The sequence below is a fragment of the Drosophila takahashii genome, chromosome 2L, assembly GCF_030179915.1.
Source record: "Drosophila takahashii strain IR98-3 E-12201 chromosome 2L, DtakHiC1v2, whole genome shotgun sequence".
Lineage (NCBI taxonomy): Eukaryota > Metazoa > Arthropoda > Insecta > Diptera > Drosophilidae > Drosophila > Drosophila takahashii.
Genome location: NC_091678.1, coordinates 3,386,481 through 3,410,890, shown reverse-complemented (window position 1 = coordinate 3,410,890; position 24,410 = coordinate 3,386,481). Strand labels below are relative to the sequence as shown.

General features: G+C 38.2%; 2 protein-coding genes and 2 long non-coding RNA genes across 6 annotated transcripts; 1 reads left to right on the top strand and 3 right to left on the bottom strand.

The window, feature by feature from the left end:
- Nucleotides 1-2,365: 2,365 nt before the first annotated feature.
- Nucleotides 2,366-4,351, top strand: LOC138914981 (uncharacterized). Of its 2 annotated transcripts, XR_011420685.1 has the most exons (4): nucleotides 2,378-2,559; nucleotides 2,860-3,286; nucleotides 3,561-3,713; nucleotides 3,782-4,351. It is a non-coding gene; the product is annotated as an uncharacterized lncRNA (long non-coding RNA). The 2 variants fall into 2 exon arrangements; XR_011420684.1 differs by having other exon boundaries at nucleotides 2,366-2,559; nucleotides 2,860-3,713.
- Nucleotides 4,352-5,190: 839 nt separating this feature from the next.
- On the bottom strand, nucleotides 5,191-6,390 carry LOC108062050 (trypsin-1). The gene is made up of 2 exons (XM_017148556.3): nucleotides 6,044-6,390; nucleotides 5,191-5,746 (listed from the first exon to the last, which is right to left on the bottom strand). The coding sequence occupies exons 1-2, from the start codon at nucleotides 6,319-6,321 to the stop codon at nucleotides 5,191-5,193; spliced, it is 834 nt and encodes a 277-aa protein (XP_017004045.2). The 5' UTR covers nucleotides 6,322-6,390.
- A 134-nt stretch (nucleotides 6,391-6,524) lies between these two features.
- Nucleotides 6,525-12,185, bottom strand: LeuRS (Leucyl-tRNA synthetase). The gene is made up of 5 exons (XM_017148555.3): nucleotides 12,055-12,185; nucleotides 11,079-11,917; nucleotides 9,960-10,531; nucleotides 7,237-8,939; nucleotides 6,525-7,177 (listed from the first exon to the last, which is right to left on the bottom strand). Exons 1-5 carry the CDS (start codon nucleotides 12,055-12,057, stop codon nucleotides 6,740-6,742), a joined length of 3,555 nt encoding a protein of 1,184 aa, XP_017004044.2. The 5' UTR covers nucleotides 12,058-12,185; the 3' UTR covers nucleotides 6,525-6,739.
- A 5,638-nt stretch (nucleotides 12,186-17,823) lies between these two features.
- LOC138913915 (uncharacterized) lies at nucleotides 17,824-19,438 on the bottom strand. 2 transcript variants are annotated; one of them, XR_011419798.1, is made up of 4 exons: nucleotides 19,264-19,438; nucleotides 19,019-19,203; nucleotides 18,729-18,804; nucleotides 17,824-18,285 (listed from the first exon to the last, which is right to left on the bottom strand). It is a non-coding gene; the product is annotated as an uncharacterized lncRNA (long non-coding RNA). The 2 variants fall into 2 exon arrangements; XR_011419797.1 differs by having other exon boundaries at nucleotides 17,826-18,285; nucleotides 19,019-19,424.
- Between the last annotated feature and the right edge of the window lie 4,972 nt (nucleotides 19,439-24,410).

Sequence of the window (24,410 nt, the reverse complement as noted above, 5' to 3'; positions counted from 1 at the left end):
TTCAACCATTCACATAACCAGGCAAATCCTCAACAGGCGACTGCGGCACCCGGTGGCCGCATGTGACTCACTTGCAGACATTCATCGGCCCAGAATGATTGTGTAAACAACACAGTTGGAGGACAAAGCCAGTGGATCTGGACTAAGGGATTGTGGACTTTGGATTCTGGAGGCACAAAGGCTGCATTCACATAGGAAGCCCCCCGTGGCGATATTTATAGGACATGAATCGGGATGCAGGAAGGCGCAGTGGGTTACCGGTCTTTCTCTATGGCTTCCAGGTTGCTGACTTTGAATGTTTTGCGCGCTATATTTGTCGACAAAAGCGATTGCAGTTCAACTGCATTCGTATTTCGTTGCCCTCTTTGGGGCGAACACGTTAATTGGCACGTTTAATGGCCAAGAACAGAAAATAGGCAATGAAAATAATATTCAAAATAAGAAATTTAATAAATTAATTCCCAATGAAATAAAATATCAAATAGATTTTTGATATTAAATGTTATGGAAATAGTTCAAAGTTTCACATAATAAAAATAATAAAAAACGTACATTTTTGATATTTAATATTTGGGTAAAATGTTTTTAGTTTACTTTAATATTTACCTCTGCATATGATAGACTTTGTTTTGTGAGTAATTTTAACCTCATTTAAATAAAAATTAATATCAGGTCTTTTTTGAATATTATTAATACGATTTATTAAAAAGTGAGAAAATAAATAGTTTTATTTTTTAAACTAAAAAATTATTTAAAGCAATGAATTAAATCTGGCAAAAAATCTGTAGGATAAAAATACATTTAATATTTTCATAATTTTTAAATCAATATCTTTACAACTTAAGCAATAATCATACCATACCCTATACATCTATGCATCTTTCGTGGACTTATACCAACCCCAATACCATTTCCGCTGACTGGTTATGAAATCAAAGACACAACTTACATAAAACGCAAGGCGAGAACTACAAAATGATATGTGCATTTTTTTCCAGAGAGTGAGAACATTTTTCATTCTTTCGCAAAAAGGAAATTCATTGAGGCGAACTCAAATTTGCATTTGAAACGGAAAGCGAAGATATACCTCAAAAAAATATTTAAAAAATTCCATTTGCAATGCCAATAAATCTGAGGCTCTGAGGGTCGTTGAAATCCTAGATAAACTGATTGCAAAAACACACACAGCATCTAAGTCCTATGAGTAAATCTGTCAGTTGCATGTTTTCATGCGGAAAATTCCCGGAATTATTTTTTGCTAGCCTGTCATCGACAGAAAATCCGTGGAAGGCCAAGCCTCTTTTTTCCACTTCAATGAGGTTGGTTTACATAAGAGATCTTCTAAATTGCCTCTTAGACTGTTGTTCCTTTTAAATTAGAGTTTAAATCTGTTTTAATAGAATTTAAAGTTTCTTTAAGCTTTAATTTTTTAAATATTGCGCCGCTGAAAGCTGTATTTTTCAAGAGCTTTTTTAAAGCGTCTAATTTTTAGTAGGGTCAATATAAATATACCTGTCTTAGGTCGGGTTTTATTTCTAAATTGCCTACTAAATCGTTTGTTTACTTACCAATTGGGGGTGTTTAATTCAGTTGTTTAATATTAATACGTGGTTTTCCTAGCTATCAACAATTTAAGTTAATTGTTTTGTTTATAAATGTTTTGTGAGCTTTTTTAAGCACTTGTTGGGTTTCTTTGTGGACTAGATCGTGTTCTAGTTTTAATGTTTTTTTATATTCACTGTGGAAATATATTTTTCTTCAATATCTGAAAGTAGTTTTAAAAATGGTTGATATTATTTTTTTTTGTTTTTTAGGAGTTAAGACACTCATGTGAATTTGTTGTAATGTTCACATGTTTATTTTACACTTTGTGAACTTTGCTTATCTGCCAGCACTGCACAAAAAAATTCTTTACACTTTGTTTGCATGTCTAGACTTATGTAAAATGCAACTACAATAACAATTAATTTGCACTTTTTTCGATTGCAATCTAGGCAAGACACTCAGAGAAATGGCAGTGAGTAAGCACTCTCTCAAATACTGTAGAATTCGAGTCAGAATGACTATTTTGTTTGCACAGTTTCTCATTTAAATTTATTGTTATATATATTTTGTTAGAAACAATTACGCGATTTAAGATAATATTATATTAATAAATGTATTGTTTTATGTATTGTTTATTTTAGAGATATTTATTTTATAGATAAATTTCGACCCGCTCAACGAACCGCTTACTTGGAACGCACAATGCTGAATGCGATCTGAGTTTTCGCTCGCTCACCGAAGTCAGATACAAAATGCAGCTCACAGATACACACACACACAGCGAGCGAGCCACCCACTCACACAGAGCCACGTTTGTGTGACTGGACTGAGAGAGGCGAGTCGAAAGCTCTCGGGGAACCCGACTCACGTGTATTCGCAACGTGCCGCACGTTTATTTGCCAACCGCCGGTGGCGAATGTTCGATAACCATGAATAACCAGCGCCGGAAAATACGGAGAACACTCTGGGAGCAACAGCAACAGTCAGAGCTATTCAGTGCACTCGAAAAAAAAGGTGGAGTCATTTGGGAAATTCTTAAAAAAAAATGTTTGTAAGAAATTTTACAAATAGCTTCTAACTATTTTAAAGAGTGTGAAAAAAATTATAATATTTTAAGAAATTATATCATTTTATTTAATTTTTAAAGAGTAATGAAATTATTGTAGTGGTAAAAAATTAAGTGTATGTAATTCTGTGATCAAAGAATTTTAAATTTATTATTATTTATATCCTAGGAAGTTTTTCAACATTGTTTTACATTTTCATACAATTTTTTCCAATAAAAATGTAACTAAATCAAATAATTTTTTTCAGTGCATTGCTAAACGTTTTTACCCAGCTGAATTTCGCCTTCAATCGACTCGGTCGTAGGCTTCGTCAGGGTGACTTTGTTCGGCTCTGAGTGCCGCAGATGATCTGTTGAATAATCCTTTTGGAAACGGAATCAACAATTGGTTGCTGGTTGCACGGGCACCCGCGGCGTATACGCATTGTTCTTATTGCACATACATATACTACGGGGAATTTTCGAATATATATTTACTTGGCGGCTTTTCTCGGCACGTCGTCACCGAATCGCTGCTGCAAATCAACTGGAAACGGTGGTTTCGAGCGCACTTTTTCCAGCCGACAGTCGATAGGAATGAATAGTGGCACACTCTCGAGTCACAAAGTCACTCACTCGCAATAAAGGCCATCCGATTTGGTCAAAATGTTATTCAACAGGTTCCTGGAGTGCAGGGTATTATTTCTTTCACTACAGATAAAGATTATTCTCAAAAAATAATTTATTTATATTTAAAGTCATTATAATGAATTTTATCTTTTCATTGTATTTTTTAAGGCAAATATATTTTTTTTAATTCTTTTTTTAAATAAATAAATAGCCAGAAAAATCTGAAGTGGGAGATAACGCAATTTACGTTAAGGGATTATTTATAAGCTTATATTTTCTAAGTATTCATAAAAATCCCAGTGACAACGCTCTAATCTATCTATTAAATCTATTACTGTAGCTTCATTAGACATTTTTAAAATTAAAAACAATAAAAAAGGAAAGTGACAGTGACGAAACATCATTGTAATTAGCCCACTTCAGTCGAGCAGACCAAAACTTTCCAGTAAAAGCAACGTAAGTTGTGCGATCACCTTGCCAATGCCAAGGCTATGTAAGTACATGCATCTAGATTATGCAACGCCCAATGTTAATTTTCTTCCAACTAATTTATCACTACAGCAAACACAATAAAGGGTAGGGGAGTCCGGTCAACAGAAGTGTTCATGCTGCCTACAAAGTTGTCCCGACGACGCGTCGTATACGTAATGCAAGTAATTGCGTATACGCCGCATGTAACACATGAACGGAGCCCAGCAACGATAATAGCTGGCCGATAAGGCCCCCAAATGAAAGGCGAAACAATTAGAGATGCTGTGTAGGGTCCCCTTCCGAGATCCCAAAGCCCGAAGGACCCCTTCGCGTGCTCAGACATTCGAACATCCTTTTAACGTGGCCAACTGGCCAACTCATTTCGAACAACGCGACATGCGCCGGCAGAGTGTGCGAAAGGCAGCAGGGTCGCGTGTCTGGCAAGTTGGCTGTGTGCTGGCAACGTGTGGGAATCCTCCCGTCCAAAGGGCACATTGTGAAATGATCTGTGCGGAATTATTGGCCACATTTAGCCAGATGCTTCAAGGTATTTTTGAATAATATGTCGGAGATAATTTGAGTATTTCTTTGTTGTATAAAATATGAAAATGGATTTATTTCTTAATTTAATTTAAGTAAGGTAACAAATAGGAAATACAATTCCTCACTGTTTTAAAAATTTGAAAACTTTAAAAATTATTCATTTTTTATTTTAATTTTGTATTTTAGCAATGCAAAAATTTTCTTCAAATATTGATTTTATGTATTTATTATTATCTTAGTTTTAAATTATAAGTAAATAATGAATGAGTGTTAGTTTTTTTTTTAAGTAACCAAACAATTTCGATAAATAAATGTTATTTACATCATTGGATTTTTATTTAATTTTTTTAAAAAGTTTTTATTTTAATAAAATCATACGTTTAAAACAGTTTATTTAGCAAAGAAATTTTCAAATAAAATGGACAACTAAACTAACCAATATCTCCCATTAGAACATACTTATTTTGTACATTTTTTCAAAAACTAGTTTATTGTTATGGTCTTGCCAAATTAAGTTTTTTTAAGGATTTTGATTAAAGCTCAAGTTTAACAGTTTAAGTTTTTGTATATATTGATTAAAGAAAATAAATAGTTTAACCAATTTGCACATGTATAAAAACATAATGATTTTTTGCGAAAAATGGACCAAAATAAAAATGTTCTGGTTCAAATGCCAATTTAATTACGATCTCAGCGAGATATCGCATTACATATTTGGACCATTATTTTCATTGTTTCAATCAAAATACTGATTAATTTGCGCTGAGCAAATGCTCTGACTTTTTGATAAAAAAATGTTTTTTGCTGTAACTTTTCTTAGGATGACACCACATCTGAAATTCTCAGTGATTTGTACAGCTAATAACCCAAATATATTAAATTATGAGACATTTTTTAATTTTCTATTTTATAGTAAGGGTCTTGCCAAATGAAGTTTATTTGAATAATTTGAACATTTAAACACCGCTGTGCTCCTTGATCCAATCCCGGGCGAAACTCACTCTGGAGTAGACACCCGGATAGTCGGGCTTAGCGCAGCCGTAGCCCCAACTGACCACGCCCACCAGTTCGCCCGATTCGCTGACCATGGGACCTCCGGAATCGCCTTGGCAGGCATCCTTTCCGCCCTCGAGGAATCCCGCACAGATCATGCGCTCAGTTACTCCGCCATATTGCTTGTACTTCTCGCTGCAGAGCTCCTGGTTGACCAGGGGCACCTCCACCTGGCGCAGCCACTCCCGGGATTCCAGCAGATTCTGGGTATTCCCCCATCCACTCACAAAGCAGGTCTCCCCATCCATGAATTTCATTTGAGGCTCCGGCAGCTTAATGGCCTTTTTGGTCTCGTCGAATTTAATGGGATGCGCCAGCTGGAGGAGGGAAAAATCGTAGTCCACATTGGTGTAGTTGAACTGGGAGTGCTGGACGATCTTCTGGACGCGCAGCAGTTGGCCACTGCGAGCAAATTCACTGGTTCCCAGGCGGATTTTCAAGCGATCCGCGGTTTTGCCACTAAAAAATGTTATAATTAATTAATTTCTTTAAAAAAAATTTTTTTTATTAATTTTTAACCTATTATTTCTTTGAAAAAAATTGTTTTTTTTTTAAATTTGTATCCTACTACTATTTTGTCCACTAAAAAATATTATAATAAAATAAGTTATTCAAAAGAAAAAAATGGTTTTTTAATTTTAAACCTACTACTATTTTTTCCACTAAAAAATATTATAATTAATTGATTTCTTCAAAAGAAAATTTGTTTTTTTTTTATTTTAAACCTACTTATATTTTTTTTAATCTTTAACTTACTAAGTACAATGGGCAGCAGTTAAAATCCACTCCTCCGAAATTATTGAACCACCACAAATGTGGGACGAAGTTTGCAGCGAAACCTGATGGGGTGCATCGGTGATATTTATGCGATGACCACCCACAATTCGACCATCCAAGCGGGGGGAAAATATCCAGGATTTTTCCAATATATTCCTGAGAGATCTCTGTCTCTTAACCGGCTGTGGAATTAAGCAAACACCTGCCAGCACCAACAGGCTGCACTGGAGAACTAAAAACAAGCGAAGGGCCAACATGATTGTTCCACAAGAAAGCCAAGTCTACTAATTCTTAAAAGAAAGCTAAGCCTTATATAGGTATTCTCTGCACTTTGTTCTTTTCTTGGATTAGCGATAGCCACCCACTGGGCAGAAGACCTGCTGGGAAAGCACAGTGAAGCTTATCAGCTAAGCGACAGACTAAATACTTGAAATACATCTAGTTTTAGGGTGGCTTTGGCTACACTCTCACTTATCTTTAATTACAAAGGTATTTAATTGGGTCACCTGCTTTTTCTACAATGTTTCAAGTTCATTTGAGGCATACATAAGTTTAACTTTTACTTGGTTCAAGCACAAGCGTCTCACAGTACATTATAATAGCCAAGAGTTTGGTTTTACAGGGATTCAATTTCATTCTATGAATAAATTAATTGTTCTCGTGATGCTGTTCGATTTAATCCACCACATAGATAAGGTTTCTGCCCACCTCCGTCAGTTTGCCAGCCTGTTCCAGGCTCACCTTCTTGGCCGCCACATCCAGAACGAAGTTGCCCTCGCCTAGCACAGTTTTTCCCGCCTTGTAGTCCTCAAAGTTGGGGATCTTCCGGGGACCCAGAACGGGATCCTCAAAGCGCCAGATTTTTAGGTTGGCCGTATCCGTTTTCAGGCCAATGATCTTGGAAAGCTTTTCGCGCAGCGATTGCACAGTGTCGCCTTCGGAAATTACAGTGTTGACTTGAAACAGAGACGAACGCTCGATGGGATTCGTCAGCTCCACGCTGACATTGGGAGCCACTGAGAAGCTGATAAAGGGCGAGCCAGGACGAACTTCCTCACGGGTTTTCTCGGGCGCTGAGGGGTCGTCGGTGTACTTGATTTCCAAGACATCCAGCTGAAATAATAATAAACATTAAAGGGAGGATTATAATGAAATAAATAAGAAGCACTTACATCTAGTGTATTTTTCAGGTACTCCAGATTGCTGATCAACACTTGGCGCTCGTCGAACTCCAAGGTGACGGCCAGGGCAGCCACGCCCTTGCCCGACTCCACCTTCTCGCGAATCATCTGGGCAAAGGGCATCACGCGCTTCATGAACTTCTTCAGCTCAGCTTTCTGTTGCAGCGTGGCAGCGATGATTTTGTTATCCGGCAGGGATTGCTTCTGGTTAAACAGCTCCTTCATGGTGTCCAAAACGCAGCATTGCCAGGGAGGATAGGTCTTGGCCACCCAAACTAGGCCGCGATTCGGTTTCTCTGGTTGAGAAGCAGCAGCTGACTTATCCTTTCCCGCCTTACCTTTTACCTGAAGCAGATTCTTCAAGTTCAAACGGAACGAATGAGCGGCCTCCATGAGATACTCGGAGCACAGAATGTCCACCTCGTTGATGGCTCCCACTTCGGGCCAGCGAGCATGGACAATGGACTCCTTGTTGCCCAGCAAACCCCACACATGCTCCGCCATGTGCGGGCAAATGGGGGAAACCAGGAGAGCCTGCCGGCGGATGAACTCCAGCACCAGATCCTCGTGCATTCCCTGGGCGCCACAGAGCTCCCTGTACTTATCTCTGGCCAACTGGAGCTCGTAGAAGCCACTGCGCAGCGCCTCCTTGAACAACATCTTGCGGTAGTTATCATCCGTTTGCTGCGTCTTCAAATTCAGTTCACTGAGGAAGACCTGATCGTTGAAGGTTTTATCCTTGCCCTTTCGCAGACTGCTCCTGTTGTCCAGCTGCTCCTTGACCCACTCAATAAACGTGTACAGCCGCAGGATGCCCGCATCCGCGGTGCTTTCCACAAAGTTAGCATCCTCCACACTGTCGCCGGCATCGGCGAGGCAAAGACGCATGCCATCGGCGGAGAACTTGTCCACCGCTTCGGTTAGAGTCAGGAAATTACCATCCGACTTGGACATCTTGGCCGAGTTGAGCAAAAGGTGACCATTGACTCTCATTCCCTTGGGCCACTTGTTCTCGTCGTTTGGCCAAATGGCAGCGTGATTGTAGAGGCAGAAGGTCAAGTGGTTCTGGATGAGATCCTTGCCAGAGACGCGCAGATCCATGGGATACCAGTACTCGAACTCGCGACGCAGAACGGCCAGGTGTTCTTGCTTGATGGCTGTTTTCTTGGGCAGCGGGGTTTCCTTGAAGAAGATGTAGTCCCAGATTTCAGCCGTCATATCGGCGGGTTTAATGCCAAAGGGACCTGGTTTCTCGCCACGGAAGGTTCCTCCCTGCAGCAGATGAACCACCGTGTAGAAGGCCATGTAGATGGTGGAGTCCGAGAGCGATTCAATCAGCCACTTGTCGTCCCATGGCAGCTTGGTTCCCAAACCATAGGTCCTCGAGCAGGCGTACTCGTGCAGCCAATTCAGACAGGCCTCGAAATTGTTGCGCGCCTCCTCGTGGAAGGTCTCCATGTCCTGCAGGATCTTGGTGGCCTGCGCCTGCCAAACGGGTTCGCCGTAGTTGAGATACCACTGGTTGCATAGGGCCACCACGCACTCATCCGCCGAACGCGACATGATGGTCTTTTCCGGTTCGTAGTAGACATCCGCTTCGTTGGCATCCACCAGTCGCTTTTGCAGATCCTTCTTCACATCCTGAATCTTGCGGCCGGCAAATTCCCCCACCAACATCACGCCATCATAGAAACCTAGGGTATAAAATACATATTTAGCAAGAGGAACTCTTAATAGGGTAGGAATTTCTCAACTGGACGGGTAAACTAAGTTGTTAATGAGATGGACAATCTTGGATAGTTGAGCTGATTATATAGGATGAAGAAGACTTCCAAGACCGCGATACGGAATTTCAAATAATTAAAATTCATACTTTTTGGTCAACAAAAAAGTTAAGAAAATATTTTTCTAATTCCCCTAGTACACATTTATAAACGTGTACAGTTTAAGAACATTTTTCAAGTTCTTAACTTCAAAAATTCATAGCGCCCCTAAATGGACACCAAACAAGAGAGAACGCTATTGTCGGGTTGTTGTCCCGACTATCTAATACCCGTCACTCAGCTAAAGGGAGTGCGAACGCTGTGTCGGGTTGGTGTCCCGACTAATAATCGTAACTCAGCTAAAGGGAGTGCGAGGGAGATAGATATATAATTTTTGATTGCGTATAACTTTTTAATGAATGGTCCGATTTGAAAAATGTCTTCTACATTTCGATAGGTATAAATATACACAACAAAATTGCATTTATACTTTTCGGAAATCTTTAAAGATGTGGGCGCAGGACCCATTTTAAAATCGTTAGTGGGCGATTGTGGGCGTTAGAGGGGGCGTGGCGCTCGGCTAAAATAAACTTGCGCTGCGTAGGAATAATATAATATAAAAGAATATGCGTGGAAAATCTCAACCTTCTAGCTTTTGTAGTTTCTGAGATCTCAGCGTTCATACAGACGGACAGACGGACATGGCTAGATCGACTCGGCTAGTGACCCTGATCAAGAATATATATACTTTATGGGGTCGGAAAGGCTTCCTTCTAGCTGTTACATACTTTTGCACGAATCTAGTATACCCTTTTACTCTACGAGTAACGGGTATAAAAATTTCAAAATAAGCAGGCAAACTATACGAACTACCCAAGTTTGAAGAAAATCCATTATTTCATATGCGCAGTTGAGAAATTCTTACCAAATAACTTATTTAGTGATAATTACTCTTGAGATAGCACATCTCCTTGGCTTCGGCCAACTTGTCCTTGTCGTTTTGCGACTGAATCTTCAGGGTCTCATAGGCATGAACAGCACTCAGTTTGCCCAAAGTGGGCACTTCTATGATAGGAATGGGTTCATACGGGAGCACCATCTCATCTTTGAGTCCATACTTCTGGCGGAAGGCCTCCTTCTTCTGCAGATCCACCAGAGCGGCATAATCATCGGGGGAATCGGAGGGCACCGAGGTGACCACTCCCGTGCCCTTGTCCTCCTTGATGCTCAGCATGGGCAGCGTGTAGACCACTTTGTGCGGGGTAAGGGGAGCTGAAAGGGCTACGCCCAGCAGATCCTGGCCAGTCAACTCCGCTAGAACCTTAATATCTCCCTCGACGGGCGTGAATCCCTGATAGGTCATGTTCCTGGCCGCCCGGCGCGTGCTGATCCACACCTCGTTGTTCTTGCTCGTCTGCCAGGCGATGTACTTGATGTCCGGGTGCAGCCAGCAGTTGGTCTGCCCGTACATCGTCTCCGGACGCAATGTGGCGGCCACTAGGTAAATGGGTTGCTTCAGGGAGCTAGGAGATTAAAATAGAAATTGTAGTGAAAGAATGCAATAAGTAATAGAGCCCTGCGTGAATCATTCAATTTTTGTTTTATCATAGTATGCCAGGAAATTTCTGATTTGTTTAATTCAATTCTATGTGAAATAAATTGAATGTTTTTCTAATTCATTTCTAATTGAATAAATGAATGAATGAATAATTTTTATGAATTTTCCAGATTTTTTTTGTGCTTTCTTTTAAGAACAAAAAGTGGGCAATTTTTAACAAAAAAATGTTAACTGCTTAGTAAATAAAATTTAGGCAGATTTAATCACAAAATTATTGGCCTTTCTTCTTCAAAATAAATTATCGTTTGAATTATTTCGGAATTCATGCCATTTAAATTCATTAAATTCTATTAAACTTAAAATTTAAATTCATTCAATTCTATTAAACTCAAAATTCAACTTCATTCAATTCTATTAAACTCAAAATTCTAATGCATTCATTGATATAAAACAAAAAATTCAAAATAATTCATAGAATCCATTCATTACTTATTAAGTAATCCCTAACCCACCTCAAAGCCTTGGGCTTTTCCAGAACCTTCATCTTGATGAGCGTGTACTCCTGGGGACCCACTCCCTCGCCCGAGGAGCGATCGTGGTCCATGCACGGCTGTCCATCCTTCGGCGAGTAGATGGTGTATCTTTTGCCATACATAATCTTTCCGCGTTCCTTCAAATGATTAAATTGCCAGCGCACAAAGGAATCGAAGTAGGGATTCGCATCCGTGGTGATGAAGGTGCGTCGCCAGTCGATGTGCACGCCGATCCGCTTGAGATCCTGCACCGCCAGCGGTGGGAAGTAGTTTAGCCAGTGTTCGGCATTAGCGAAATCCTTGATTTCCTCATCCTGGAGGCCCAAACTCTGCATGATCTGCCACTGGTACTTGGCCGCTCCCGTTTTGGCCACCGCCTTGCTCTTCTTGCCCTTGGATTTGTCTTTGGGGATCTCAGATGTAGAGGTTTCAGTGGGGGAAGGAGCAACCTCCTGATTGTCAGGAAACTTGGGTGGATAGCCAAAGTCCTGGATCTCCCGGGTCAGCTTATCTGCACACGCTTTAATGGGCATTCCGGTGCAGTGGAAGCCAAAGGGCCACAGGACGCGGCGTCCCTTGAGGCGATGATACCTCACCGAGTACTCCGCCTTGGACAGCGAGAAGGTGTGACCCAAATGGAGGCGCCCGTTCATGTAGGGAAAGGGAAAGGTCACAAAGAACTTCTCCGCCTGGCGCTTCTTAGGCGCCGTTGGGGCATCCGACTCGTGGACGCGCTCCTTCTCCCAGCGCTGCTGCACCTCCTGCTCGATCCGCTGCAGATACTCCACCTTAAAGGTGCCCTTGCGCTCGCTGGTGGCCTGTTTTTTGGATTGGATTACAAATTAGCATAGAATTTGCAACTGGAATTGCATCAGCCGGCTTTGCATCCGTGGCATTTCCGGTGATTTACGGAGAAAGGGGGGAAAGCGGAACCCCTCCCCCCTCTAGTACCCACCATTTAAGATTTCTTACGCTCCCGACAATTGTTTAAAACAAATATTTAATTCAAATCAGCGCTTAAAAAATCTAAACGCACTGCAACGTGTTTATAAAAAAACAGGGTGTCTTCTGCGCCTGGAATTTCGCTGCCGCTCTAATCACCCTGTGGCGGCAGTGGTGACCGCTTAGCTGTTTTCACGCCAAATCTGGCTATTCAGTGGTGCCAATTAAGCTGTTTTCTCGCCAAATCTAGTGTGACATTAATTTTTCGAGTAAAATTTTTAAGTAAAATTTAATTCGAAATTCTAAAATGTTAAAGAAAGGTATACTCCAGAAAAATTAACGAATCTCATTTTCAGATCGTTCCTTTGGCAGCTATATATCTCGTAACATTATCTTCGAAAGTAAAAAATATTAAAACAAAATATATTCCCAAGTGTAGAAGGTAATATGTCAAAGAAAACCAAAGTTAATTTTTTTGTTTTTTTTTTATTTTTTGCGATCCTTTCTATGGGATGGGTATAATAACGGTCATCATATTTTAAAATATTAATTAAAATATGTTTTTAAATATCAATTCCACGGGTGGATTTGGAAGATAATCCCCCACTCGCTTAAAAAATTAATGGAAATGGGTTATTCAAACAGTATGCGATTTAATTGTTGTTTTGAGAACTTTAAAAACAAAAATTCAGAAGTTAAAGTGTACTTTAAATTTAACACGCGGACGATTCCTTCGCTTACGCACAAATTCCGATCGCCAGCACATAAATAAATGGGTTTAAAATTCACAAGAAAAAAAAAGAAGACAGAATCTTAGCCAGAAAATATTCAGATTCAGATAAAAGTGCGTAAAGCGGCAGTTGTAGTAAAATTCATGAGTCTCCGCAGTGCGTTGACTTTTGGAGGCAAGGAGACACGTCTCGGGCAGTGGATTTCGATTTCGCCTCTTAAATAGATAATCTCCATTCCGCAGACCTTTGTTTTTCTTTTTCGCCTTTTATTGCGGAAGAATTTTGACTATTTTGTAAATTAATCGGCGTTTGGGCGTTGACACTGTTCAAGGATTTCCGAGGCACATTTTGAAAACAAAACATTGAACTCGCCCGTCTTTCGGTTTCGATTTCATTATGCAACGCATCTTTAAGTTTAGGGTAAGGTAAACAACGAGAAAACAACTTCTGGGGCTTCTAATTGAGTTGGAAAATGAAGCCTAGGCAAAATGCCAACACGTTCCCCTGCAAAGAAAAAAAAACCTGCACCGATCGCCGCATCGATATGCAAATGATATCCAAATTGTCGTAGCCAGAGATGCCAAAAATTGCTGCCGAATTGGAATCGAGTCCCAAGTGGGTGCTACTGTCAGGGCTAAAGCCCTTTAAGCTGGAGGCCCAGAAAGCGGGTCGACTGGGTCGAGTTTCCCTTCCTCCATTCAGCGATTGCCAATCGACGCCAGCGGCACCCTAAAAGCAAAAGGTTCCAGGAAAGGCAGGGAAGAATTATATACCCTTTCGAAAAGTTTTCTTCAGTTCTCGGTTGTGTTTTTGGGAAATAAAAAAATTGGTTTCAAAAGGAGAAATATACAATACTTGGTTTGGTACGCTTAAATAATTTATTTATTTTAATATTTGTAGTAAGTAAGATTCCAGTTTTTAGATATTTTTAGGTACTAGTAAATATTTTTAAATCATTTTCTTAAAAAAAATTATCCTTTTTGATTAAATACTTTAAACTCTTTTGGAATATAATTAATTTATGAAATATATAATATTTGGCCACATTTTTAATATAATAAATATGTTTTTAATTTTTTAGCTTCAAACCTTTAATAGAATCCCTATACCCAAAAAAAATGCATACCTATTGTATCTCAAAGTTAACCAATTTCTGTCAAAGATTCTTAATGCTTATCTCGATGATCTGATGGTGCAAATCGTTTTTGAATGCCACAAACCGTGTTGCTGTCTATTGCTATTTTGCTATTCTGAGCTGCTAACTGCGATTTCGGTTGTCTAAGTGCTTGGTGTTGCTGCTAGTTGTCGGTTGTTGGTTGTTGTTGGTTGTTGCTGGTTGTTGTCGGTTTGCACTTTGGCTGATAAGTTTATCTAGTGCGGAGTTCAAGTACAGTCGTTTCTCGATCTTGACAAATATTTGGCAATTGTGTAATCAAATTACCGGAATAAATGTGACTGGCCGTCTTTTTGTGTCTCACTTCGATGGGAAATTGAGCATCATAATAGGATATTCCAGGGAACGAAAATAACTGTTATTGTAAATTTTTCATACAAAAAAATCACGCACTTAGAAGGGTCCTAAAAATTTTTTAAATACACCACAATTTTTATTAGCCATTGTAGTTTACAAATCCGTAATGATTTTTATTTTTTGATTTTTATAATAAAACTCAAAAAATAACTGTTATTTTTTGATTTTTATGAATAACAGTAATTCCCTTGACATTTTTGAAAAAACGAAATAATTAAAAAAAACATGATACCCGTGCTTTTTATAACTTACTAAAAATTTGTTAAAAAAGGCAACCGCGCATATTTTATACCTATATTTTTTTTAAATTTTGTTTACCCACAAAATCGCCATAAATCAAGTTTGAGTTTTATTTTTGATCACGACGAATAACTGTTATTTGTCAACTTTTATTATAAAACTCAAAAAATAACAGTTATTCTTTGAGTTTTACTTTACAAATCAGAAAATAACTGTTAAAGTGTGATTTTTAAAATAAAACTTATAACAGTTACGTTCCCTGGGATATTCTCTTCTGCTGGTTAGCAGAAATATTTTTTAAAATTATACAAACAATAAATTTTTATCAGCAATGTAATCGTTAACTATGTTCCAATTTCAAATAGATTTATTTTCGCTCTTGTGAATTATAGCCTTATATTTATTATAGCCTCTTTATTCCAATTTTGGCATCAGTTGTTTATTAATGATCAGTAACACACAAATAAATTTGTTTGGTAAGCCCTCAGCTTTTCCTTATTGGTACACTGAACATAATAATTTTTGTTTGATTTAATTCATGGCCGTTTTTATTAATTTAAAATATGGTAACATTAAATTTAACAATTATTGTTAATTTCATGATGTTAAACATTGATTTAAGTATGAGCTAATACAAAAATGATTACATAAAAATAATTTCATTTGTTTCTTTATTTTATTTTTATTTAATTTGATTAAAATAAGGAACTTACAATTAAATATTTAGTTATTATTTTATTTATCAGTGCAGCTTCTCGGCATCATCAACATACTTTTTTGCTCTTGTCCCATCAGCAACATATTTTCGTAGCTCTTGGCCCGTTTTGCATAATTACGACTTGGCTGGCTTAATAAATAAGAAAAGTTCACAATTTCCATTGTGCGACGCAGGCGTTGCTCTAACAAGCATAAAAAACGCATTTGCATATGCATTTGTGCGTGCGTGGGTGTTGCATTTGTTGTTGCTGCTGCTGCAGCCGATGAATCACGCGTGATATTTCGCAGTTGCAGTTGCAGTCTGTGAACTATTGTCTACCTTTGCTGCCGTATTCTCTTATTTATTTGCCCCTCACCCTCCCGTCGGCAAATAAAATGGACTTTGCACTCCGCCAACGGGTTGACATTTTCATTATGGAAACTCTTTTATTTTTCCTTGTTGTGTGGACATGTTTTCTCGCTCTCCCTCGATTGCCACCGGCGTCGACAGGCAATACTGCACAGAAAATAAATATTATTACTTTATATTAAAAATTTAAAAATATATAAAAAACCAAAACAAAAATGATATTATTTGTATTACATATTTTGTAATTTAATAATCTAATAAGCAGCCATTAAGATTTTCCTCGCATTTTCTCAAAAAAGAAAATGTCAAACAATTGTAATAAAGTTCAATTGTATTTTCTAAACTAATTTCTTTCAGTGCCTTCTGGGCGGGTTAAGGGGCGTGGCCACCTATGGCAGTCACTCAAGCGATTTTCAATGCGTTGACAGTTCAGGTTGTCAATCGTTTTGTGTTTTGCAGTGTAGGTGTTACAATTGCTGACTTGGCTGTTCACCGTGATTAAGCTGTGAAGTGCAATTGAAGGCATTTCAATTGTCGATTGTCAAGACCCCAAAACATTAGCATAGGCCCAACAAATTGTCCATGAGAATGCGCAGAACTGTCAGGGGAGACTTAAGATTGGCAAAATAAACAAGGGGAACATGGTTTATTATTTATTTATTTTATGCTCATAACATTTAATCAAATGTGATATGTACAGGAGAAATAAAGGTAATTCAAAAATTGGATTCATATATAGTTTCTTAAGAACTTACCTATGTAAACCCAGAAAATGAAACGATGTTCGATTTCATGTTTTGTTGTATCAATTTTCACTTGATATGCGGGCACCTCAATTCGATATGCTCGAAGTGTAAGCAACAGGCCAGTTCGAATGTGTCTTTCTTCCTCGCACTCTTTATTTTATAAATTAATTTAATTAAATATGTTGTACATTTTAATTCATATATTTTTGTATAAATATTTTTAAAGCTGTTTAGTTTAATTGTCAAGCTGTCTTTTAGTATTTTCCAAACTAGTTAGTGACCAAAAATCCCCCGCAACATCAACAGAAAAAGCACATAAAATGTCCAACATCAAATTTCAATTATCGCAATGGAAAAAGGAAGCTGTCGGAGGGCAACATTCAACGCGACCCCAAACAGAAAAGCAAAACCCACCGAAAACAAGTGTCTCAAACGGCGGAGGAGCAGCTGGCGAAATGCAAACTCACTCCATACTCGAACACCCAAATGGCCAACCGTCTGTGATTTTCACATGGGCAATTAATGTTTCAATAAACGATATTCTAGCAGCAACAAATTTGTAGCAACAGCAACTGTTGCTGCTGCAAGAGCAACACATCCTAATGTTGCTGCTGCCGCCGTTTCATGTTGCACCACCGAAACTCGCCTCGAATGGAAAATGTTATTGAAATTGGCTTTTTATGTTTATGAAAACGGCCGCCGCGGCTCGGATTGCCATTTCCATTCCGAATCCGATTTCCACTCTCGTTAATTACTGCCATTTTCCATCGTATTTATGCTCACGCCTCGCTCACGTTTTGGCCATCAGCGAACATCGCGAACGCGTGCAGTGCGTGAAAATGTTTGCTAATTGCCCGCTTTATGGCCAATTTTCGCTACATTTGTGGGAGGCTTTTTTTTTGGGGGAGGGAGGTGTCGAGATCGACACAGAAATTATGTTATTGTTCCAGTAAAATCCTGTTGCCAAGATTCCCCAGCGGAGGCTGGGATTTCTGGGGAATTGTGTGAGGCTTCTCAAACACAAACACAAACACATTTTAAGTGGTAACTTTTTAAATTCCAATATAAAAGTTGAATAAAAACCATTCGATCTTTCAGAATTTAATAAAATATTTATTTAAAAAAAACTATCACAGAATTATTATGACTAAATTAGTAAAACCGTCTTACTTTTTAAAACAATTTTTTTTTTATAAATAGTCATAAACAACTTTTCGATTTTTATTGTACGTAAAGAAACTTTGGTCCCAGAACTTATTGAAATATTTCTTTTGGAAGATAAATGTCTACTCTACATAATTTATTAAAATATTTTTTTAAATATTGATACACTCATAAAAAAAAATCGAAGAATTTCCTTAAAATCTAGAAAATTCTTTCTTGAATTTTTGCCAAAGGCGACCTCACCTTTGTTTCAAGAAATGGTTTTTTTGAAAGGCACCATTAAAACCAGAAAAAATATTTCTTGTTTTAAGAAATTAAATTTCTTAAAACAAGAAAGGGTTTTTTAGAAAGCCACCATAAAAACAAGAAAAAATATTTCTTAAAACAAGAAAGGCGATTCTTGTTTCAAAGGTGGTTTGTTTCTTGTTTCAAGAAATTAAATTTCTTAAAACAAGAAAGGGTTTTTTAGAAAGGCACCTTTTGAACAAGAAAAATTCTTTCTTGTTTAAATTTCCTTTCAAGAAATTTTATTTCTTGATTTAAGAAATAATATTTCTTGAAGGGAAGTTTTATATTAACACTGAAACCCTAAAAATAAAATGTAACTTGGTTTTTTCTTTTGCATATTTTATTTATTTAAATTTAAAACATTTAACACTGAACATTTAAACAATTTTAAATAACACATTTTTGACTTAAGAAAACATTATTATAACCAAATATGTAGTTGCAGGCATAAAAAATTATTTTCTTCGGCTTTCCTCATCTGGAAAAAAAGAGTTATTGGGATATCAATGATTTGTTTTTAGATAAGAATAGATAGATGTTTTTAGATAATAGATAATAATGTAATGTTAATAATAGCCAAAATACAAACACGTTGGTCAGACGACCGAGAGAGGAGCAAGACAGGTAGAAAATGAAGAAGGAAGGGTTGAAAATCTAATTTCAGAAAGAGCCACATACATAAATATATATTTACATACAGTCCTTTGCGCGAAGGGAGACCGAATGTAAGCAGGTCAGATCATGACAATTTTAAGAAGGAGTAGAGAGAAACGTCGCGACGCGTAGGTCAAGCGAGCGAGAGAGAGGAGCAGAATATGAAAGGGTTGAAAATCGGGTTTCAGATCGGGTGAGCCGCGTACATGCATAGATATTTACATGCATACATAAGTATGTCAAACAAATACAACATATTTTTCTTACCTTAGAATGTTTTAAAACAAAATTACAGCTTCGCTAAACAAATTATTTGGCTGATGCAACTGCAGGTATTTTCACTCTGAAAAATAAATAAAATGCGAGTAATAAGATAAAGTTATTATAGAACTCTACACCCACAGATTTATATACAAATGTATGTATGTACGTAGCTCTTAGCTAAAAAACCATTCAACTAAATTGGTATACGCTTGGTAAAGAGATTTGAAATTTATCCTTTAATTACATACATACAATTGTACGCCCGCTATACAAAAAATTATATATTTACATACCTTTGAATATTTGGAAAAAGGCTTAACCTCTTATCCGCTTGAAAATCACGTCCATCACTCACGAATTTTTTTCACAACTGACGCTCGGGGGATCAGAGAAGTCGGTAGCCGGGTAGGCCCTTCGTCCCACTTCGTTTTTCTTGTCGTTAACATTCGGCAGCCGAAGGAAGTCAATGGCTACTTTCCTATATTCTAGGGTCATTTCATTCATATATTCAAAGGTGATTTTGTCCTAAAATACGTACAAAAATGTTTTGGCTGCGACGGCAAAACAGACATATGAGATTTTCATTTTTCTATTTTTAAGAAAAATTCTTTCTTGAATTTTTTCCATCAAGAAAGGTTTTCTGTATTCAAAGGCCAATTTTCTAATAACAAGAAATTTTTTTTCTATTTTCAAAGGTAGGCCGATTCAATGGCGAGATTTCCAAAATTTAGAAATTAATTTTTATGAGTGTAGATATGCCAGAATTATTTAAATTACCCCTTACCTCCCTTAGACTTTCCCCCTTTCATTGCAAGAACTCCATGTAGAAATGACAGGTCTATTGGCCATGGGAAGCACACATTCCGCTGGCAACCCAAATTCTCAATTTCCCTGCAACTGCAAAGTGGAAAATCACCGCTGCACCGGCAGCAGTTTCTGTGGTGGATCACAATTAAGTTGTCTGCCCTTCGGAAGGCAACCAACCTGTGTGATGCCGGCAAGGCTGCCGAAAAAAGCGCAACAATCTATAACTATTTATATGGCTCGCCGCATTCCTCACAGCTCTCGACTCGACTTGCCTCATGCAAATCTGCAGTGCACTGCAATCCCTTTGTGGGACACAAACCGGCACTTAACCTGGCTTTGATTTGAAGTTCGTGTCCCTATGCGAACTCTGGCAGACTGACAAACTGACTGGCTAACACCTTGGACCGCTCGAGTCGGTTCCCCCTTAGTTACAGTCATACACGGAGAAAAAATTGTGATTTTAAATGGTGATAATAAAATGCCTTTGTTGCTGAAGTCGATTCAAACTTATAAGTAAATGTTGTTTTCTTATTTTTTTAAGAATTCGCGGTCTTATCTTAATCAACACTCAATTGGCTCTATTTAATGAAATTTCTCTTGCTCTAAAGAATTCGCGTTTATAGACAAATCTATTTGTTGCGTAAATCTAATATAAATAATTAATAAAATGTTCTTTCCTATTCTTCTAATTTAATGCATGAAGTGTAACATAATGAAAATCATTAAATCTGTTAGTTCTGAAGAATTCGCGTTTTCATTTTAGGTATATATTTATATTTTCCTGTGCAGATCCCTCGGATTGAGTGAGTGATTACAGTTGCTCCGTGGACGGTCGCTCCAACAGGTTATCCATGGGAAATGGAAATCTTACTAGAGTCGGGGAGAGGAGCCCAATTACCTGGCTACAGGTCCAGGTTTTCTGCTGCTGCCGCCGCTGCTGCTGATTTTGATTTTGAAATTTGAACTTGGGGCTAAAGGTAAAAATTGTTTGTCGAGTAATTGCCGCATAACGAGCTGCAGTCGAAGGCAGCTTCGGATCTTTTTGCAAATGTCGAGAGACGAGCCTGCGGGCGAAAACAGAGAATCGGGCTGGCGTTGCACTTTGCTCTGGCTCCGGTTGTTGCACTTGCACTGAGATTAAAATGGGGTTACAAATTGGGAAATTCAAACTTTGTAAAATCGAACAGATTCACGTCGCAATCCTCTATTGGATCCATTTAATTGTGATTTTCATTATTCAGACAATTTTTTTTAGCATCTTTATTAAATTACATTACCTTACATTACTTTATTAATTACATTAAATTATCATACTACGTATCATGCGCGGATCCACGGGATGTGATATGGGTGATATATCCCCCCACACTCCGGTGAAAAATTAAAGCAATTTTGGCATTCAAAAAGTATGCAACGAAAAAATTCAAGAACATTTTTTATGATTTGCGAACAATCCGTTCTCCTTTTTTTGTTCTCACATTTTGAACGTTTGTTCTCAAATCTTCCTAATTCAACACCAATATGTTCTAAAAGTGACCCCATTCGTTTAAATAATGCCCAATATTTCGGTCAAATTATATGAACAAGTGTTCATGAACTAAAAATAAACGGGCTTACGCACTTTTTAACCCCGTTTGGGCTTGATTTTTGAACGTTTCGAACGGATTTTTTTCTGCGTGTATTACATTTGAAGTAAAACAAATACATTTTAAAAAATAAGTTACAAGTTATGTTAGTTTTTATATAAATTATTAATATAGGAATTTTCTCGAATACTTTATTAACGTTTTCATATATAGGAACAAAAATATAATTGTTAAGAAATTAAAATTGTTTTGTTAATATTAATAAACTTCAAACTGGAAACAACCTTTTTTAACTTGAGTTTATCAACTCAAACGTAAAAATAATTCATTAGCGAAGCAGACTTAATGTTTGGCTTACCAATATAAATTAATTTTGTAATATTTTCATTTTCTCCGGGTGCTATTGCTGTTGCAACTGCTGCTGCCCACAACCTTACGCTACGTGGCCCGTGCGTTAGAATGGACCAAGTTGAGTTGGCCAGCTTGAACTCCGATTCAGTTCGGTTTCGCTTTGGTGGCAACCCAACCAACGCCCCGACCGAAGTCGTGCAAATACCACAAACTGCTGGAAAAAAAACACCCATGATAGCCAGCGTCAGGTGCATTTCCATCAGCGATAATGCCATGTTGCTGTTGTTGCTGTTGCATCGATTGCGGAAAACTTGCAACAGGCTGTTGCAGCAGCAACAGCAATAAAAGCGGCAACAGCAGCAGATATCGCAGTTGCAAGATCACTTGGCTGGGCCAAACAATTGCCTGAAATTTTCGTTTTTCGTTTTCGACTTCAACTGTGTGAGGCATATTATTTGCACTTTATTATCACGTTAGCCAAATGAGCGAAACGTGCAGATCACCAGGGATTGTCGGTCGGTCGGTTTGGGAGGGGGGATCTCAATGGGGGCAGGGGAAACCCCCAACTTTGACCTTTCCAGGTGGTTGATAGATAAACCAGGGCTACCTCCCCAGTAGAATTCTTCGCCGTCTTCAGTTTAATAAAGAGAATGGAGGCGGAGGTGCTGCCATGTGGGCGTGGCCGCTGCGAGGGCGTGTGCCATAATATCCCAAATAAATAAGTAACATAAAATACATTTGGCAACTGGAAAACGGAATCTGGTTATCTGGCCAAATCTCTTCGAGGCATTTCACATTAGTCTCAGCTCCGTTTCCACCGGCCAGCAGCGAGTTTCGGATTTTATTTCGTATTTTGGGGTTTCATTAATGCCGGTCAGCCATTTATTATAGTTTCGATTTTATTTTCATGCATTCGGCATATAAATTACAATTATTTGGGTCGCCTGTTGGGTCATGTGGGGGCCACTAATCGGTTTCAGGTGGCGGCGAACAAACCGCCCCTGGACAGGGGTTACCTAATCACTTGCCACCACTTGTCGTTTAGAACTAAGTCTACCAAAATGCTAGTTTCCTTATTCTCTAAAATTAAGGGTATTTTATAAATAATATTGATCAGTACAGACAGAAGAAAAATTAGATTTGAAATAATGTTAGAATAATAATGTTATTTCTGCCTTATTTCATATCAGCAAAAATGTATGATTCAAACATATCCACTTAATATTATATCATTTCATAAAAGTTATAAAAATACTGTTTTAAAATACCTAATTTAGTATAAGAAAAGTTTATTTAGTAAAATAAAAAAAAATTAAAAATGTTAACATACAAAATGCTATGGATAACTTCATCTTTTAAAAATATTTAATTAACCTGCACATATTTGGACAAACCATATATTTATAATAATCTCTGTTGTATTTTAGTTTTTAATATTTACTAATGGAATAACTTAAATTAAGAGCCTTTAACTATTGGCTTATAACAAGGATCAAAAATACAAAATAAATAATAAAAAAAAAATATTTTATTTACCCCCTGTTCTCTAAAATTTAAATACAATTTCGAGAATCAAGATTTAATCATAATTATTTTTTTGATATATTTATTTATTTAAATCTTTAATACTGGTTATAGTCTAATACATTTCTCTGAATAAAATCCCACAAAGAAGTTTAGGTAACAAGTTGGTTCTCAGTATCTTAAAGGGGATTCCCTTTCTGTCAGCTGGGACCTCGGCTCACCCGTGAATTTTCCCACCCACCGAACGGGGGTTTTCCGCCCGCATCAGCTGTTCTCTCAGCAGCTCTCACACACACAGACAAACAGAAACATTGTGGCGACACACATTCCCTCACGCAATGGCATTTTTGCCATAGCAACCGGGTCCATCAATCATTATATTTGTCCCTGAAATCAAACGCAAAAAGCATCCTGTTTAACCGGCGAACAGCAAAAGGACGAAGGCGACATTTCCGGTTGCGCATTCCGAAGAGCGAGATGGCGAGAGAGTTTCGAGAGTGAAAACAAGGTCAGGGTGAAATATCCTGTAGTATTCTGAAGAGTCCTTGAGACACAGCGAATGCGAGCAAGGACCTCAACGAGAGAGAAAGATAAAGAGAGAGACCGCGCAGCTGCTGTTGTTATGGCAACGCTCTCTAACTCTCTCGCTCTCTCTCGAATTCTTCAGAATGGAATGTCCTGCATCCTTTTTATTTCCTGCTCGCCTGGTCGACGAAGGCGCCAAAATTCAACATTTTCACTTGTGTGCGTGTTTCGCAGGATTTTTTTTGAAAACAAAATGTATAAAATTTACGTACGTGGTTTGAGTGGTGGATTTGGAGTTGCTCACTTGAGCAGCAGCCACCCATCTGCCCCCACCCCCACCCACTCCACTTCGCCTCCCGGAAACTGACTCCTTTGGATAATCCTATTTGCCAGCTTTTTTCTGTTTTTTTTTTGCCTTCGCCTCAAATAAATGTTAGCTGGGATTTAAATTTTATACATTTTTTATAGAGAAGATTGGCTCAAGTGCACGACATAGCGTAGATTTTACTTCTCAAATGTAACGGGCGATCAGAAATGGCCGAAACACCTCTGATTTTTCCGCCAAAACTTCCACGCCCACAAAATTTACCACCCCCTTTTTCTCTATCACACACACTAGCGCAGAGCACATCACACATTATCACAGCAACACGCATTTTAGGCTAACAGGCAACCAAAACGTGCGACAGCATCACGCATACTAAACTAATGGCTGGAATTTCCCAGCATCCCCCAGAAAGCACCACCCCCAAATAAAGTCCCCGAAAAAATAGAAATGGGTACACACTTTCGCTATACAAGTACGCACGTGGAAATATTCAACTAATGCTTAACAGAGGGAGTTAATCTCCCAAAAGGGGGCGTGGCACTCTAATGGCACACACAGACACGC